The 19,519-nt window shown below is 41.5% G+C and overlaps 1 protein-coding gene and 2 long non-coding RNA genes across 3 annotated transcripts in view; all 3 read right to left on the reverse strand.

Moving 5' to 3' along the window:
* LOC138978515 (uncharacterized) overlaps positions 1-19,519 on the reverse strand; it is a 308,348-nt gene that overhangs the window by 169,977 nt on the left and 118,852 nt on the right. The gene's annotated exons all lie outside the window — the stretch shown is intronic.
* On the reverse strand, positions 600-4,823 carry LOC138978512 (uncharacterized). The gene is made up of 2 exons (XR_011459712.1): positions 3,254-4,823; positions 600-2,683 (listed from the first exon to the last, which is right to left on the reverse strand). It is a non-coding gene; the product is annotated as an uncharacterized lncRNA (long non-coding RNA).
* The window catches only part of LOC138978514 (guanine nucleotide-binding protein subunit beta), a 39,373-nt gene continuing 30,588 nt past the window's right edge, over positions 10,735-19,519 (reverse strand). The window contains exons 9-10 of the mRNA XM_070351252.1: positions 19,149-19,365; positions 10,735-15,744 (exon numbers count right to left, since the gene is read on the reverse strand). Of these exons, the coding sequence (XP_070207353.1) occupies positions 15,638-15,744; positions 19,149-19,365 (324 nt within the window). The 3' untranslated portion in view covers positions 10,735-15,637. The remainder of the gene's footprint in view (positions 15,745-19,148; positions 19,366-19,519) is intronic.

Below are 19,519 nucleotides of genomic sequence, written 5' to 3' on the forward strand. Positions count from 1 at the left end.
ACCAAAATAGCCTGGACCGCCAACTCGTCACGTGACGTGACGGGCCTTCGAGGTTACGACGCTCGACTTTCAGGGGCGCTTAGCGTCCGGTTTGAAAGGCCAGCGATTCAAAGACAGTGAAAAGAAAGCACGCTCCAGTTATTTGTGACAATGGGAGGTGACAATGAACTGGATTTTCCAAAACTCCAAACTAAACTTAACAAAACTCATCGAAAAACATGTTCCATATCGTCGGTGTTCAAAACAAACCTCGTATCAACATTTTTGCTGTTTTGAGAAAAATGAAAAAAACTGTTTTAAAAAATCACAAACTCAAATTCCAACATTTTATTTATATGGGATGAATCTGTATGATGCCAGAAGTACGTTCCAGGTAAGAAATTGAGAATTCATGGTCAGATGAAGCCGCCACGCTTCAATGAATGCTGATACGAGGTTTTCTCACGAAACGGTGTCCAAAAAGTGTGGAGATTCGTGGTTTTCAGGGTAACAGTATGTGTTAGAATACATGTTTTCTTCGTAAATGAGGTGTAAAATTGTCCACTTTTACACACACAGGCACACACAACGCACGCACACACACAGATGGGGGAAGTCAATCAAAGTTGGAGAAACAAAATTATATTTGAATGCAATCATTATGAATATGGTTTCTTTTTGTAGCCTCTCAAATTTGACATCAAAAACTGAACAGAAAAACAATGGTAGGGTCACATAATTATTACGGCAAATTAAAATACGCAGCATGCATAAAAAATAGTTATTGGACAAAAATCGTTTAGTTATCCGGACCATAGATAACAATTACTGCTCTTCACTGTATCCCCCTCTGAAGCATGATACAAATAAACGAATAATCTATGTTGCTTTTGTATAGACTTGATTTGTATCATGTTAGTGTAACTACAACGTGTGGGAAATGAAACAAACGACAACAACATCTCGTCTGTATTCTTGACAGATGTACAGAACACGGTCAAATCATTTTAAATGTCAAACGATATCAAATTCAACTTGAGAGTCAATGAGGTTGCTGAGCAATGAACACAACTCACTTGTGTGGCTAGTAGTGTTTGAACAAACACAAACTTGAACCAACGGTTGTTTCCTTCAGAAAAAGGTCACTCATACTGCAGTGCGATGAAGAATGAATGGTACTCTGTGGGGAGCACCAGCTTCAGCTCCTGCAAGTCTTGCCACTTCTTCTTCTTGATGCGTCCAGGCTGCTGGTAGAGGTTCGGATCACCACGTGTTCAGCAACTTTGGCTGGTCTGTGGGGCAAGACTTGCCATCTGTCAGCAAACATCAGTTTGTAACTGATGGTGCTACATGGGCTGTACAGAGGGACCTGATGTCAGTAACGTGTGGATAACACTGGAGAACTTTTGAAAAGTCTTTAAAAAACGTGGAGATTTTTCACTTTGTACGGCGCCTGCTGCCAGGCCGAGCAAGTTATTACCTCCACGTACTCAGGGGGCCAGTAGACCTGACGGTCTCGATCAGCTTTCTTTCAATGGCACTGTGGACTGAATCAACCTCCATCCTTAAATGACCTTTTTCTAGATACCTCTGATCCCCTTTAATCCTTGTACGGATGGCAAAGTGTAGAAGACAGTTCGAGAGTGTGACATTCCTGTTTTGATAACCACAACTATCTGAATAGATGATGATTGTACGCAGAGGGGTCTCACGACGTCCTTGGACATTCTGGAGAAAATCAAATAAGCAGGACGCAAAGTTACTGCTGTTCACTTCACCGTTGCCCTCATGCCAATAATAACACACACCACCTCGTGTTGCCACATCATACAGGGTGTAATTGTGGCAGCAAGGTTTATTTTTTATAGTAGTTCTCATTCGTAAACAACCTGGGGGAGAGAAGCACTACCTGCAGGTCTGCTGGGATGACCAAAGTTTCACTGTCATCCTAACGTATGAGAGCGCCCTGTGGATAGTGTCACCGCTACCAGACACAGGGCTCTCAAGTGGCGTTGGAATTTCATAGGAATTTGTGGATTCATTTTCGTCGTCACAAGGGTGGTAGAAGTCGTCGCTGCCTGTGATCTCATTAATATTTAGAGACCTCTTCAGCAGTCTGACTATGTTCACGATCTGACAGCGTACGACTAGGCGCGTCCTGTCGAGAAACACCCAGACCAGATTCAGGTGGGCTGAGGGACGGTGACCCGCTTTGACATGATACAAAAGGGATAGCTAGGGGACAATAGCAGGTCCTAAAAAAGATCAGGGGCTTACGCATCCTCATGGGTAGGCAGGACAGGAGACAATGACTCTGCACCGTCTTCAAGAGTGTCACTGCAGATAAGAATTTTGTCTGAAAGTCCTCCTAGTATTTGAAAGCTCCTAATGACGGTTCCTTGGATTGAACAGTTCATGTTTAACGTTCTTACTGTCTGCAGATTGTACAGACGTAGTGATTGCCAGAGAAGATAACAATCTCGACTGTGTCGAAGTCAACACATCTCACATGAAAATACTTGTGACAGCGGATACAGTAAACCCATGGTGTGTCGTCTGTGTCAAACACAACTCGCTCATCTTTCAGAACAAAGTCCATTTCAAGGCTATCACTGTCTTTGGCCATTTCCCCACACACGCCGCAGATCCAAAGGTCGTTTTCATCACTGCTTGATGGCGGAGTGATGTTAATCATTTTCTTAAACTGTAAATCAAAAACATCGGTTCAGTATTCCAAAAGGAAAATGAGTGTTGAACGTTACAAATAAACATTCAAATATCGTAAATAAAACGCTATCACGAATGCACGTGTACCCCTGTTCGCTCGCGTGTGCGTGGCGACGTGTGTGTGTGTGTGTGTGTGTGTGAGAGAGAGAAAGAGAGAGAGAGAGAGAGAGAGAGAGAGAGAGAGAGAGAGAGAGAGAGAAAGAGAGAAAGAGTGAGAGTGAGAGCAAGAAAGAGAGAGAGAAACAGACAGACAGATACAGAGAGACAGACAGACAGATACAGAGAGAGAAGGAGAGAGAGAAAGAGAGAGAGAGAGAGAGAGAGAGAGAGAGAGAGAGAGAGAGAGAGAGAGAGAGAGAGAGGGAGAGAGGGGCGGTAGGGCTATAGCGGGAACCAAATTTGCTTGGAAGAAACAATTGTGTCTCTCTTTTCTATATCATGGACGGCATAGTCAATCAAGCACAATTAACATTGCTCAATTAGGAATGGAAAAGCCAAGTTAAATGACTTGTCTTCGTATTTTCAGCAAGGAAAATGGAGCACTTACCTTTGTCCCATTCAGTTTCTCTCAAGACCAGGCTGCTTTCGTGTAGACGTAAACCTCGTAACCCGGATGTTTTGATCAATTTCCCACCAAAACAGTTCACGAAAACCTCGTAAAAGCCAATACGAGGTTTGTAAATTACCACCACTTTCCGAGAAAACCTCGTAAGATCCCTTAAGTGGTAAAGTTGAAAGCCCGCGCAAACGGGTTTGAGTTATGAGGTTTGTTTACAGCAGCTTAATTAACTAATTAGGCAACATATTTATTTGATTTTTGTTTCAGAAGGTAGGAAAAAAAATTACGATTTTAATGATGCAAAAAAACGAAAATCAGAAAAATGGTGGTTACGAGGTTTGTTTTGAACACTGACGATATGCACTTTAGGTGAGTTTATTTTAGCATTTTCAGAACTTACCTCGGCAACTTCGTCCATGTTTACAATCGACACCGGATATGACACCTGATTTCTGAAAGGCCATGTAAGCGTAGGTTTCTAAATGCGAGAGGCCGCTACCTCGTAGAGAGAAAGAGCGGAGAGAGAGCTAGTTGGCGGTCCAGGATAAATCTGTGCCCAATGTAAAGCCTGGTCAGATCTGAGGCCCGCACTGTCGACACCTTTGTGTCGCGCGCCTCGCACTAAACCAGCAGCCACTGTGACTCATGTCCCCTCCCCCCCATACTCCCCAACCTGTGAACTTTTAATGGACTTTTGGATGCTGGAAATGCTGCTTTACTGGACTTGCGCAACATCCCATCAAGTGCCGAAATAATCACTACTGTTGATTGTGGGCAGTAATAATGGAAAGACAAGACAGAGACAGTGAGCAGAAGTGATTTTGAGGGAAGAACTGCACGTTAACATATAAGATACTCCCCGTTTGCTGCAGCCCATTGATTTTCTTTGCGCAGAAGTAGATCTACTTCGCCTAGGTGTGGTCATAGATGTGTGGTGGTACACTATCGTCCCTGGCTCATAAACTCATGCTCAGTTATCCATATCATGTAGATTTTCGGGCAGGGGCGGAGCAGTTACAGGGGCGGACGAGGGGGGGGTTTCTGGGGTTTCCGGAAACCCCCCCCCAGCCAAAAAATAAAAATATTTTTGTGTGTTTTTTTGGGTTGAGTTTCAATTTTGTGGGTATTAATCAGTGACAAAATCTGCTGCCTGGAACTGGTAATGATCATCCTCAGAATGCACCAGCTTGCACCATTTTGCATCCTTTTTTTCAAAATTTTCCGGGGGCCTCTGAAACGGTTGACACTTACCGCCTTTGACAAAAGGCTACATAAAGACTAGAGAAGTCAGGTGCATAAAACAAAATGTTCTGAACAGGAAATTGAATGGCCTTTCCAATGGATGTCCGAAATGTTTGGTTTGTGCATATTCTGATTTTTTGCAGATTTTAAAATACGGGGCTATGGTTTTTGTCAGGTCCATTTTAGGGGTGACCTTGTTTGACAGGATGTCACGGGATGCCTATACACAGTACCATCAATCGGACAAATGCTATGTCGGTACAGCTGACATAATTACCTTTTGAAGCATATAAAGTTGAACTAAAATGAATTGCGTTTTTATGCTTTTCTTAGCGTGCGAAAATTGTTGCAATAATTTTTTGGCCAAGTTTATTAACAGACAGAAACAACAACATTCACAAACATTGTTTTTGTTTTTTTTGTACAGCCGAGGGGGGGGGGGGGGGGGGGGGGGTGGGGGGGTCCGGAACCCCTGTAACCACCCCCCTAATCTGCCCCTGTCTGGTAGGATGATTTTTTTTTTTATCCCAGGTATAACTAAGCCTGAAACTTACACGATGGTTTCTGGGGGATGGTATGTACTATATAAAGGCCGGGTTCTGAAAGCGTACGAAAATAACTCGGAAAGGCCATTTTGTGCGAAAGTTCAATTAACATGGTAAGGCCGGTAAATAGCCTATCATTGTTATTTAAAGTAAAATCAGTCACCTCCAACCAGGAAACTCAAGAATGACTGCTCCGAGGTTAACTTGATAATCTAATAGAAATTAAGCAATGTCACGTCCCCCCTACAGTGCCTTTGTCCCTCTCAGTTTCATGGCCGAAGTCGCTGTATTGTCTTGACAGTCCGGCTAAGAAACATCAGCCTCGGCCCCCCCCCCCCCCTCCCTCCACACCCCTCTCCTTTCTTCCGGTCCCCTTGCCTGAACTAAATTTAGTTTGGAGACAATGCATTTTCCAATGTTCAAGTATTTGTTTATTCAATAATGTGTGTGTCCTTAATGCAAGGGTTCTGCCGTTAGAATACAGCTGCACAAACAGACACATTCATTTTCTAATAATTAATCTTTTTTTCAGGTTTTTTTCAGTTTTTACATTTAGTCAAGTTTTGACTAAATGTTTTAACATCGAGGGGGATTGACGTCATATCCGGCTTTTTGTAAAAGTTGAGGCGGCACTGTCACACCCTCATTTTTCAATCAAATTGATTGAAATTTGTGTAAAGCAATCTTCGACGAAGGCCGGACTTCGGTATTGGATTTCAGCTTGGTGGCTTAAAAATTAATTTATGACTTTGGTCATTAAAAATCTGAAAATTGTAATACACTTTTTTTTTATGAAACAATCCAAATTTACGTTTATCTTATTCTACATCATTTCCTGATTCCAAAAACATAAAAATATGTTATATTTGGATTAAAAACAAGCTCTGAAAATTAAAAATATAAAAATTATGATTAAAATTAATTTTCCGAAATCGATTTAAAAACAATTTCATCTTATTCCTTGTCGGCTCTTGATTCCAAAAACATATAGATATGATATGTTTGGATTAAAAACACGCTCAGAAAGTTAAAACGAAGAGAGGTACAGAAAAGCGTGCTATGCAGCACAGCGAAACCACTACCGCGCTAAACAGGCTCGTCACTTTCACTCCGTTTTGCACAAGCGGCGGACTACGGTCATTGTGAAAAAATGCAGTGCGTTTAGTTTCATTCTGTGAGTTCCACAGTTTGACTAAATGTAGTATTTTCAGTGTACCAAGTAACGTATGATCGGTATAATATTCGCGGATTTAACAAGAAGTTGGGTGCGAAACTGAACCGGCGTACCACACTAATTCCACACTGCAGTTCGCACCGGCTGTAGCCAGGCTGTCTCTCTCTATCGCCTGCTCGTTTTGGAAAGCTAGTCTCCCAGGAGTTGAAAATGGAGACAATGTCCTTTACAGAAATGGAGGTGTTTTTCACTTTACGGCCACCAGCTGACAGCAGGACGCATCAATAATGTATCTCAAGTACAGAGATGCTGATCCTTTCATGGTCTACTCTGAATTGTTTTCACGAACAGGAAGTCTACAACTGAAACGCCGGTCTGAAGTTTGACCACAGGCGGAAGGTATCGTCCACTGGACTACTACTATCACAGAGTAGTCTTTCTGTGATAGTAGTAGTCCAGTGGACGATACCTTCCGCCTGTGGTTTGACGTCAAACGTTTTCGCAAACAAAAGGCGTTACGTGGTGTGGCGAGCTGTTAGGCTGCGAACGCATCAATAATTTACAGCAACTGCCTTTTGAGTGGAATACTAGTTTTCAACATTTAGAGCGGCTCTCTCTAGAGAGAGAGAGAGAGAGAGAGAGAGAGAGAGAGAGAGAGAGAGAGAGAGAGAGAGAGAGAGAGAAAACGTGTTGGGTCATGATCGCCCCACCCCCACGCGTCTGTCCGCGCAGCTTACCCACTGTGGTCGCTGTCTCGAGAGTATTGATCGATTTTCTCTGATGACCCTATCAATGAATGTTGTTCGTGTTTCAGATTGTTTTTGAAAACTAAAATTGTTGTTTTATTAGTGGGATAAGGTGAAGTGGTTTCCGTGTGTACACCAGACTGTGCGTCAGTGTGTGTGTGTCTGCGAGTGTTTTAGGGGAAGGGCTCCTAATATGGACCGGCTCCTAATATGGACCACCACCAACTAACGGCGCTAGAGCGCTCAAAACAGTTTTATTCACTGTATTCACCCTCTTTGGATAACCTGCACATGTCAAAACAGTTGCAGAAACACAAATCTCAAAACCGTTAGGCTTTTTCTCTTTTTTATATTTAGTCAAGTTTTGACTAAATATTTTAACATCGAGGGGGAATCGAAACGAGGGTCGTGGTGTATGTGCGTATGTGTGTGCGTGCGTGTGTGTGTGTGTGTGTGTAGAGCGATTCAGACTAAACTACTGGACCGATCTTTATGAAATTTGACATGAGAGTTCCTGGGTATGAAATCCCCGAAGGTTTTTTTCATTTTTTTGATAAATGTCTTTGATGACGTCATATCCGGCTTTTCGTGAAAGTTGAGGCGGCACTGTCACGCCCTCATTTTTCAACCAAATTGGTTCAAATTTTGGTCAAGTAATCTTCGACGAAGCCCGGGGTTCGGTATTGCATTTCAGCTTGGTGGCTTAAAAATTAATTAATGACTTTGGTCATTAAAAATCGGAAAATTGTAAAAAAAAAAAAAAATTTATAAAACGATCCAAATTTACGTTTATCTTATTCTCCATCATTTGCTGATTCCAAAAACATATAAATATGTTATATTCGGATTAAAAACAAGCTCTGAAAATTAAATATATAAAAATTATTATCAAAATTAAATTGTTCAAATCAATTTAAAAACACTTTCATCTTATTCCTTGTCGGTTCCTGATTCCAAAAACATATAGATATGATATGTTTGGATTAAAAACACGCTCAGAAAGTTAAAACAAAGAGAGGTACAGAAAAGCGTGCTATCCTTCTTAGCGCAACTACTACCCCGCTCTTCTTGTCAATTTCACTGCCTTTGCCATGAGCGGTGGACTGACGATGCTACGAGTATACGGTCTTGCTGAAAAATGGCAGCTACTTGACTAAATATTGTATTTTTGCCTTACGCGACTTGTTCACTTTTAGCGGCGTTCACTCTAAATTTGCCGCCTAAAACGGACTCGTTTCTGTCTTCAGCCAAAGCTTTTATCAAACAGAAATGGCTATATATGACAGATAAAACCGTATTTGTTACATTTTAGCAGTGTTGACCCCGAGTTTCTACTGCAAACAAAAAATAATAGCAAAACCTCAAAGTATACATGTGCGAGTCCCCTAATATGGACCACCTTTAACAAATCGAAGAAAATAAAAGCTAAAGGCTATTTTCATTCATTCATTAAGAAGCTTGCTGGTAATAACCTATAACTAGCCCACGAGATTTTAAAAAAATGCAACGAAAAGTCTTCTTTTCGTGGAAGTTGATAATTTCACTTATTTTCACTCTGTTTTTGATAAGCTTCTTTAGTTTCCTGGTGTGCTTCAAATAATGCTCTCATCAACCCGAAACAGATAAATCTAGAGCATATTTTAATTAGGCTGACTTGCACACTAAGTTGTATCATGTTATTTTGAAATATAGGGGGCTTTTTACAGTGATTCGTGAAGGCCGCTTCACTGGTCCATATTAGGCGCCCAGGCTCCTAATATGGACCCTTTGTGATTTTTTCTGTATTTAATTTTTGCTGAATGTGTATCAAAGCTATTTTACTCTAATTAGGCCTAACGGTTAACCTAAGAAAGAAGGACTACCAAACACAAAATGAAACTTCTTTGCACGAAAACAAGCTAGTTATTAGCAATAAACAAAAAGTGGTCCATATTAGGGGCCCTTCCCTACATAGATATGCGGTCATCAAAATAGCTCTTCCTGGCAACTAAAAGATTAAATCATCTTTTGAGTTCGATGAACATTCTTCTTCTTTTTTTTAGTATCGAAATCATTGCATGTACTTCGAAGAAAAAGCCTAGCATGTCAAAGGAATAATTTGGGTCATGAGAAACTGGAATACCGGAATTCATTGTACATGTAACAGATACCAGACCTGGGTCGGCTACCTTAATGCTGTACCTAGGTACAAGCCTACTTTTGAATACAATATATCTTCACTGGGATAAGGCATTTTGCAAACTATGGAATGCAAATGGAGGCTACAGCTTATTTTGTCAATTGAGTATTCTACCCCAAGAGACTTTCTTTCTTTCTTTATTTGGTGTTTAACGTCGTTTTCAACCATTCAAGGTTATATCGCGACGGGGGAAGGGGGGAGATGGGATAGGGGAAAGATGGGATAGAGCCACTTGTTAATTGTTTCTTGTTCACAAAAGCACTAATCAAAAAATTGCTCCAGGGGCTTGCAACGTAGTACAATATATGACCTTACTGGGAGAATGCAAGTTTCCAGTACAAAGGACGTAACATTTCTTACATACTGCTTGACTAAAATCTTTACAAACATTGACTATATTCTATTCAAGAAACACTTAACAAGGGTAAAAGGAGAAACAGAACCTGTTAGTCGCCTCTTACGACATGCTGGTTAGCATCGGGTAAATTCTTTCTCGTCCCAACCAATGGGGTACCCCAAGAGACAAACTGACCTGATCAGTTCTACTGCAGAGTAACACAAGCATACTAGAAAACGTGTTGAGGAAAAATTCAAGTTAAAGGTACTGAACTTGTCAAATCCAGGTGCACAGAGCCCCTGGGGCTTTTAGTCATACCTCAGGCAGCTATCCGTGTGAAGAACTACCAAGTTTCATTGACTTGCACCCAAAGAGTCAAGAACTGCGATTATTTTACGAATTATTTCGTACTCGGACCCGGCTGGTCTTGGCCTATTTTTGGATCTAAATTTAGATCAGGTAGATGACCACATCATGCACAAAACGACACGTCACTTGCAAACTATGTCAGACGTCATCATGAGTTTGTGTAAAATGGAGGCCGGAATCACTCAGTTGAATCGAACTCCGACCAAACACCACGTAATAACTAGGTTAATTTATGCACTCGCGTGAACAAGAAACTGTCGAGCTTCACAGATGTTGTCGTTGGGTAGTTTTGGGTTTGTTTTACTACCACAGGAGGATTTTTGAACTGTAAATGCACTCAGCTGCAACAAAAACGCAAAACGAAGGCTGTGAGCTGCACTGTGCCTTTAACAGTATCAGGCCTGGGAATGAGTAAAAGTGGTTTGGGCGTACTGACGGAAAAATGTTGCGTTTTAAGCATAAATGTTGCGTTTTAAGGGCACACGGAGGCTCTTTTCTTACACAATTAGAAAAGGACTTCCGTCGTAAATACGACGAAAGGCGTATCATTCCCAGGCCTGAGTATTGATGTGTCACACACAAAAAACACCAGTGAGCATGGTATCAAAATCAAACTTGCACTACGTCACAGTTGGCTTTCCCCAGGAAGAAAGCAACCAGTTTTCATGAGGGTAACCTCATAGAACTTTCTAACATAACCTCACCCAAGGTTTTAGGTACAGTACTGGCACTTTCATCAGAAATAAGTTCCACCTTCCGTGAGGTACTACATGTACTACCATTGACTAACGTCGGCTTTTAAACGGGCACACCCGACCGATGGTATGCGACTTTTCATACCAGTCACAACCCACTCTCACCAATTCCAACAAAAAACTTTCTAATGACACCATTTATTCAAATTACAATCACATTGAACGTTGTAGTTAATACATTCTGTGAAACAAGCCCTTTCATTCATAGCAAAGAAAGTGTAAACAAAGCAAATAGTTAAAGACAAATAGCTTTATTTGACAAATGAAAATTACATGTACACATACGAAATGAAATGTCACAAAAGGTGAGAACTGTCGACTAGTAAATATACAGAAGTGGTGTCAGAAGTAGAAGAAACAATAGCCTTAGCTTTTTTTGTGTCACCAACTGTTAGCGTTTGCCAAATAGAAAAGAAGAAATTCACAGGTCAGGGAAAATGTTGTTGAGAGCACCAACTACAGTTCTTACATCTCCCTGGATGGATTTCTGGAAACAGAATTTGCACTTTCAAAGACTACAAAGCTTGCTGAAATTTCTCTTGAAAAATTTGATACAGGAACAGACCTGGAAGGTGTGAAGAATCACCATTTATGTCCTTCCATAATATCGATTGAATCACCAGTGTTTGCACCAGAACAAATAAAAACACTCATTTCATATAGGATCGATTAGATGTTCATAACAAACCACACAAGCACCCTACTTGCTCTTGTTTGTATATAGCCGATGAATCTTTTCAATGGACAAAACTAGTTTCAAAAGAACAAAAAGAATGCAGAAAGAAACTGACTTCACGGAGCAGTAAGCCAGGGAGAGAAGTTATTCGATTGGCGCTAACATTTGCTGTTGACGCACTACAAAATTGTTTGAACATAACAAGGGGTGTAGGTAAAAAGGGTACAGCACACAAAAGGGTTACAGACAAGCAAGAGGACTGAAGGTTGGTGTGAGCCCAGAACAGCAGACAGTGAGAAGACGTGCCATTCTGCAACGCCCCTGCCAACCTTCTACATCCACGCTGCTGCTGATGCATACACACGCAACTTGCATGCTGCTATTGCACAGACTCACCTTAGTACACGGGAGATACAAGTCATCAAACAAAAACACTGTCAAGATCACAAAACCTTTTAATTCAACCACACCTTAGCCAGAGAGAAAAACAATCCTGACCCCATTATTGGAACTTTCCCTCCCCTCATCGTGTAGTTGACCACCTCTGCATTAGGAACTACTCTGATCCCCAAGTAATGAAAATAACCAAACATGGTTTGACTGAACTAGGAGGGTACCTCATGCCTCGCACTTTACTGTATGCGCAGCATGAATCCCCCAGAATAAATAATAACATCAACACTGATATCATTGAAAGCTGTTCTTTTTTTTTGCAAACACACATGCTTCTGAAAATGAACAAAACAAGTTGGGAGTCCTGAAAAATAGTTTAAATATGACTAAACCAACAGAAAAAAGATGTGACTATCAACAAATCATACATTTATTTACTTACTGTACACACAAGAGTACAAGTGACAAGTTGAGAGGAGCAGATTTACAAGTACGCCCACTCGCTCTACAGTCAATGAAATGCGTGTACACACATATCAGTCAAGAACAAACACAATCCGATCAGAATAATCTCAGCCATACACTGACGTCAACTATGGTGTGTTTAGTATATTTCTTATTAAAGGTGCAAGATTGGCCGAACTTAGACGGTGAATGGTAATACGTCTCCCATTCAGATCATGACACCAGATGTAATGAGCGAAAGGCGAAAAGCACTTATCAATGATGGGCTGGTGCTGATGCCATGTGGGCTACCCATCAAATGGGAACCCACTGGAAATGAAGCGATCCACTTCCTAATTACAGACCCAGGCCTGCCTGCAAGGAGCACCTTCAGACTGGCTACTGTGCAAGAAATTGAAACGCGAAGGGCAGCAAATGCCCGACACTTCACAGAGCCGTAAGTCTCTGCCACTTCTGAGTTTTCCCACAAGATTTATTCGGATCGACCAATGAGGAGCATACACACAGAGGCACATCTTGAGAACCGCTTTGATCATTCACAGCCCAAGGAACACAAATATGACTACGTCATCACATTTAATCATACAACACAAGTGTATCAACTGTACACTGAGAAAAATGATAAGATCAATCAACAAGCCAGGCAGAACTGTGACAGTAGTATCAAAAAACAGACAGAGATTACACATTATGTACGCTGTGGGCGTTATTGGTCTGTGTGCTACTTGCTTTCCCCCCTTTTTTTTGTTCTGCCGTGTCAGCCCATGTAGTGAAACCACCAGCCTGTGACAAATGCAACATGTTCTGTCCTCTCTCATATGCACAAACACCCACAAAGATTTAAGCCAAACAGAAAGGAAACGGTACATTTCCCCAAAGAACGTACCTAACGATACTGACTGCGAATCCTGGCTCCGTGAGAAAGCGAACATGGTGACACAAACACAACACCCAGTTATGCAATGTTAGAACACTGCCCATGTTACAACCAACACGAGCACAGACACACTAATACACATGCACACACAAATGAGCAAGATAATTAAACATGGTCAAAACATTCTGCTCTCAGATCTCCCAAAAAGATGGTTAAACACATGACCAGTAACACAATGATGGCTCATGTTCAACCAATAACGAAACAGAAATTGTCAAGAAAGATTCCAGCATTCAGAAATACAACCACTTCCAATTGAATGCAACTTTTGTTCAACTGAACACACGCTCACACACAACTTATTCTGACAAAACACATCTATGTTGCAGACAACCTTGGCAGAAGAGACAGTACACAATTCACAATTATTGTGCAACCACAGACTGGACCAAAACCAGAGCTTTAAATCAATATTAATCCTATTTGATGGCACATGCTGGCTGACCAACATGGCATTCTGATCTCATGATGAAAAATAAATAAAGGCATGTGACACCTCACTTTGAATTCACGTTTGTGCATGTCTAACTTGATCTTTCTATGTTGCTACAACCAAATCCGAATTTGTGTGTTGTTGCTTCCCTGAAAAATGCAAGTAAACTGGTCAGGCAGTTTCCAACTAAGGAAAGAAAAATATTCATTGCCGCCTAAGACCAAAAGAGTAATTTTTCACACGCACCACCTTCAGAATATTGCTGAAGACTAGGCTGAAATTGAGCTCCAGACAAACAAAGCAGAAGGGCAAATTAAATGCAAAACTGTTTGGGGGAGGGGACTGAAAGTACCACATACATAAAGCATGAACATCTAACAGACACATCCGTCATCAAAGTAGACTATTCTTCAAAATGCCAAGTAAATCATTCCTGCGAGCGATTACGGCGCAGTACACTATCTCAACTTGCAAATTTACAGCCTACATCATATACATTGCTTTTTTTGTCCTTTTTCACTTTTTTTTGTTTTAAATCAATTCATGCGTACACATGAAAATTTTCAAAATACATTGCACAAATAAAATTAAACACAAAATTAAAACAGAAAAAAAAAGATTTCATGACATCATACATATGAAATATATGCTCAAAAGTCCACACACAAGAGTCCTGGATAAGTGAATGATGGGTGCATATTCATCCAGTCTTAGAGAAAGTCAGAGCACACAACTGACCACACAAGATTTCCACAACAGGGAAGGTGGGGGCAGACAGAAGATGAGACATCTCCACAGCTGTTGACGAGACCTGCCACTGCCCGTTTTGCAAGGATAGATTCTGCTTGCAGTCCTTATCCACTCGCATTTCTCTTTCATCGGCCGACGCTTTCCCTACCATGGCTTCCTGTTGCTTTACCACCGACTCATTAAATTGATGTTTGAAACTGTCAAAAAGATGTCATCACCACAAATACACTCTTCAAATAAAACTTGGATCTTGTAATATGGATCAGATCCACTCAACATTAACAACTCCAAAAGCAATTTCTAATTTTCTGTCAAAACAGACCAAAATGTTTACCCCTAAAACAACCATTTGTATTATTTCTTAGTTTAACTTGTTCTGCTCTTGCAATATGAAATGAGCAGTGTTTAGTACATTGCTTAATTGGAATTCATGAACATAGTGATGTACTTTCGAGACTAAATTTGAAAAAGAAGAAAGTACAGCCCCATTATAACTTTTGATTATTCTTAGAACAATTAGTATTTATACCTGTCCCTAGTACGCTTCTTATGAAGGAACAAAACAAATGTTCTTTTACGGGGTAGAGCTTGGCACTATTCATCAATCAAAAATACTTTGACCCTACCACCTTGCAATGACTAAAGTAGAGATACGGACTAAAACAAGCATGCAGGCCTCTCATTCCAAGACCAGAAGACAATGTCCCGATATTCTCAAGACAAGCCAGCCAAAAGTGGTGGTGCTCTGTTTCACTTTCGCTTTCCATCGCCTACCAAACCACAAGGCTTCCTGGGAAAGTCGCAGTGGGGTTTTTCCTTAGTGACTCTGACGAGTTTTGATATAGTTCCCATCGTGGCTTTGTGCGGATGATCTGTAGTATTACATGTATCCTGGACACTCGTGTTGTAGTGGTAGTGTACATGGATCCTAGGATGGTATTTGAAGTAGTTCACCAATGAAGAGTGCATTCAGCTAACAACCAGTCATCCTCCATCCAAAAGAGAACCAAATAGAGTTCAGTCACACTGGAGAGGGTGGTAGTGGAGCTGTGCAGGACTCAGATCACAAGCTTCCAGAACCAGACACGGAAATGTGAAAGTGGGCGAAGATGACGTTTACTCTCGTATGCTAACAGGAGGTTTGGCTGATAACGGATTGGATGTCTTGTGCTGCACATGCATGTTGCTTATGACCTGGTGTCTGTGTGATGCTAGCGAAGGTAGTAGTTGTCGTAGTCAAAACTTGTCAGGGTTGTTGTGTTGTTGATTTTTCAAATGTGGAGAGGCTTGCGTGAAGGAGAAGGAGCCTGGCACAACTCCCCCAGGGGTGGTGAGGCGAGAGAAAAGGGACAGGGCTGGTGAGGCGTGCTATCAATTCCAGATCTTCAGGAAGCTGTCCCAGGAGCCTGTAGCCACTGCTGAGCCGTCCTCTGTGACTCCCAGACAGCTCACACGGTTGTCGTGGCCCGCCAGCACACCTGCAACCACAAACACAGTTTTTATTATTATTATTCTCTTTATCTATATAGCGCCTTATCCGAAGTTCAAAGCGCTTTATGCCGTGTGAAATGGAATTTTTTACACAATATATCACGCATTCACATCGACCAGCAAACCTCAAGCCTGTTGGGCAAATTTTCACCTTTCGCGGCCTTTATTCCAAGTCACACGGGTATTTGATGGACATTTTTATCTATGCCTATACAATTTTGCCAGGAAAGACCCTTTTGTCAATCGTGGGATCTTTAACGTGCACACCCCAATATAGTGTACACGAAGGGACCTCGGTTTTTCGTCTCATCCGAAAGACTAGCACTTGAACCCACCATCTAGGTTAGGAAAGGGGGGAGAAAATAGCGGCCCGACCCAGGGTCGAACACGCAACCTCTCGATTCCGAGCGCAAGTGCGTTACCACTCGGCCACCCAGTCCCTTAGTTTGAGCTAACTTTTCAACACACACCCTGACAGAGTAAAGTTTGTTCTGCCAGGACATGTTTTGACAATTAAAAACCCAGTGAAGAGCAAGCTTTGATTCACTGCTACATAACCAATTATCAGACCTGTTTACCCTAAACCTGAGGCAAGAGTACTTTTTCAAAAAGTTAAGTGTATTTTTCAAAAAGTTGGTGTACTTTGCAAGCAAAGCCATATGGGCTAAGCAAAACGTACGCCGTGGGTGCAAACGTGTTTGTGTAAGAATAGCATGTCTTGTGAACATCTTCAGAATTTAACTCCTTCCGATACAACAGGGATAAAACAATTTTATCCCATGACCTGCCTCTTTGTCTCTGTTAGCTGAGGAGGTGATTATTCTGAATTATCCATCGCAACCATATGAATTATCCATCACAACCGAGTTTCAATCTCAACTGTCGTTGGTCATTGTCTTTGATTTCAGAGTACAATTGAATAATTTATAGAGGTCATCTGCATATTCAGAGTTTACAGATGGACTACTTTTTTCAACATACGACTGAAATATTTTATGGTGTCAAAGTCAATATCACGTATAGGTACAGGCCTACATGTGTCAATATTGAGAAAATAAAGAATACTTCATACGATACGCACATTCTGCATGGATTTAAAGAGCGGAGTCGAGATATTTCGCTGGCTGAAGCGACTGCATGGTCAAAGGCATGTTCAACGAGTATCGCGAGTGGGATCAAGGGACGATACTCCCTAATTTTTACACAGACAGCCATCTACACAGAACCGTGAGTGAGTGAGTGAGAGAGAGAGAGAGAGAGAGAGAGAGAGAGAGAGAGAGAGAGAGAGAGAGAGAGAGAGAGAGAGAGAGAGAGAGAGAGAGAGAGAGAGAGAGAGAGAGAGAGCAATCAAAACACAACCCAGTCACCTGGTAGTTTGAAAACTCAATCTGAAACTGACATCGATTGTCGAAGGCATGCCTGCGGTGCATAACTCTCGAAAAGTTGTCGTAGCTGGGAACCCGTTGAGATCCATTCCAACGCCCAAAAAAATTATCAGAAGAGTCACCATGAAGTCAAATCAAACGTTAGGTTTTCTCATTTGGTTATTTGCTTTGGCTTTAAGTGTATTGCTTCGATTGATAGCTGAATCTGCTTGCAACCGTGCTGTTCAAGACTGTTCGAACTGTCGTCTGCTAGACGGGCTTGTGTGAATCCGAGTCGAGTAAACTGCGGGGTTCATGATCAGCGACAAATGAGGGAATGGCATCAAAATGAAAAGAAGAAGACGAAAAGAAGTTGGAGATACAGTTAAGATATATGGGGAAGAGAAGAGGATGTGAGGTGTTGAAAGCGATGTACCGCGACCGACTCTCAGTGCCGACATACAACTTCCAAGCTTTATTGCTTAACGTCTACAACAGGCGAAGTATTGAAGCTTTGGCTCACCTAAACCCGACGACTGAATATGTAAGTGATCCACGTGTGAAAACCGAAACAGAACAGCGCGATGACAGCCAACATTTCTATTCCCGACTGACAAACAGTAACACTGCATGCGAACTGACTTGGGTCAACGATCAAACCAGCACGGCCCGAACTGAATTTGTTGCGCTGCCATTATCGTGCGCAATTCTGGTAAAAATATAAACCCGGTATGCCGAATTGAGTATAACGAAAGCCGATGTCAAATATACACAGGGATATTTTAAAATGACTTTCAAAATGTAAATGCAGACAGCAGACCTTTTTATAAGCAATATGAATGACTGAATGTCCACATACAAGTCGAATGACGCCGTCCATTATGCTGACAAATAGGAACTAGCTTTGCGCATGAATTCATTGACATGAATGTCAACTGCGGAGGCTTTTGGCAAGCTGAAAACAGGCACGGGCAGGTTTTAGTGGAAAAAGTAAGTGTTTTTAATGAAAACGTCGGAGTAATGGGATAAATAGCTTACACACCTCGTCCTGATTATCTTGCATATTTTCCCTCGGGTCGATTTTCAGGTATTACCTCGCCAAAGGCTCGGTAATACCTGAAAATTGACCCTCGGGAAAATATGCAAGATAATCAGAACTCGGAGTGTGTAACCTATATTTATTTACCTGTCAGGTTATAACATTATAACCAGTGTCTTCCAAGCAGATTGATAATGAAAAGACGAAGTTCGTGAAATAACATCTGCGGTTGACAGTGGCAAGTTCATTTTTACAATCATCTCAGAAAACATTGCTTCAGCACGGACTACAGCCTTTTCTTCTGGCAGGATTTGCTTTGCGGGAATGAACTTAATAATTCCTTGGCAGCTTTCAGCGGATTTCTTTGCAGCAACCTTGTCCATGTGAGTTTTGGAACTGCAGTGTCGTTTTTCCCATAGTAGACTCCACAATTCCTGGCTCTTTCTTATATTTCTCCCAGAAAATCTGCTGCTTCTGCTGTTTAGACTTGGTACAGTCATCCGAAACTGGCACATTTTACCGCTTCATTTTGCCACGATTGTCCAGACGATCGCACGTGCCAACAACTGAACAAGGTTTCCACAGCTGAAGACTCGCTGTCATAATTATCTCCCTTCGACCGAAACCGGTATCAGTTGTACCATCCCGTAATCAGCACACCAACACCGGAAAATGTATTCTTGACTTTTTCTTATGCGTATTTTGTGCGTGTGTCGCGTATTTGCGTACTGATAATAATTTGGCGTACAAAATACGCCCAAATCGTACTGGTAAACAGGTCTGAATTATGGTTTTCAACAGTAGAACACAAGATAAGCAAGTGGCAGTTAGAATCAAGATTAATCTAGTACTGCAAAAGATTTGATTTTTAATTTTTTTTTACCTCAGTTGCATGCAGGCTGCTTTAATCCTTCTGTTTTGCCTCTTATTGAAATTAATTGATGTCATATAATGACTAAATCTCTTCAAGGTTACTCAAAATACAAACCAGCGCGCTCTTGTTTCAAGACGTCCCAGACATTACAGTTGAAGTCGTCATAACCGCCCAGTAGAAGGCGACCACTCTTAGAAAAGGCCACCGATGTTATGCCGCAGATGATATTGTCGTGAGAATACATGCCGATCTCCTGGTCTGCTCGGATATCAAAAAGTCTGCATGTAGCATCGTCAGACCCCGTGGCAAACGCATGTCCATTGGGGAAGTACTGCAACCAGAAACACATGAATGTCACTTGTGCTGACAATGCAGGACACAATATACTGCCATTGATAAAACTATAAAATAAACAAGAACAAATCCTCTAATACTTTACTCAATGCATCATAAAATGAAATGTGTTTGGTTATCTCAACTGCCTT

The sequence above is a fragment of the Littorina saxatilis genome, linkage group LG10 (assembly GCF_037325665.1).
Source record: "Littorina saxatilis isolate snail1 linkage group LG10, US_GU_Lsax_2.0, whole genome shotgun sequence".
Lineage (NCBI taxonomy): Eukaryota > Metazoa > Mollusca > Gastropoda > Littorinimorpha > Littorinidae > Littorina > Littorina saxatilis.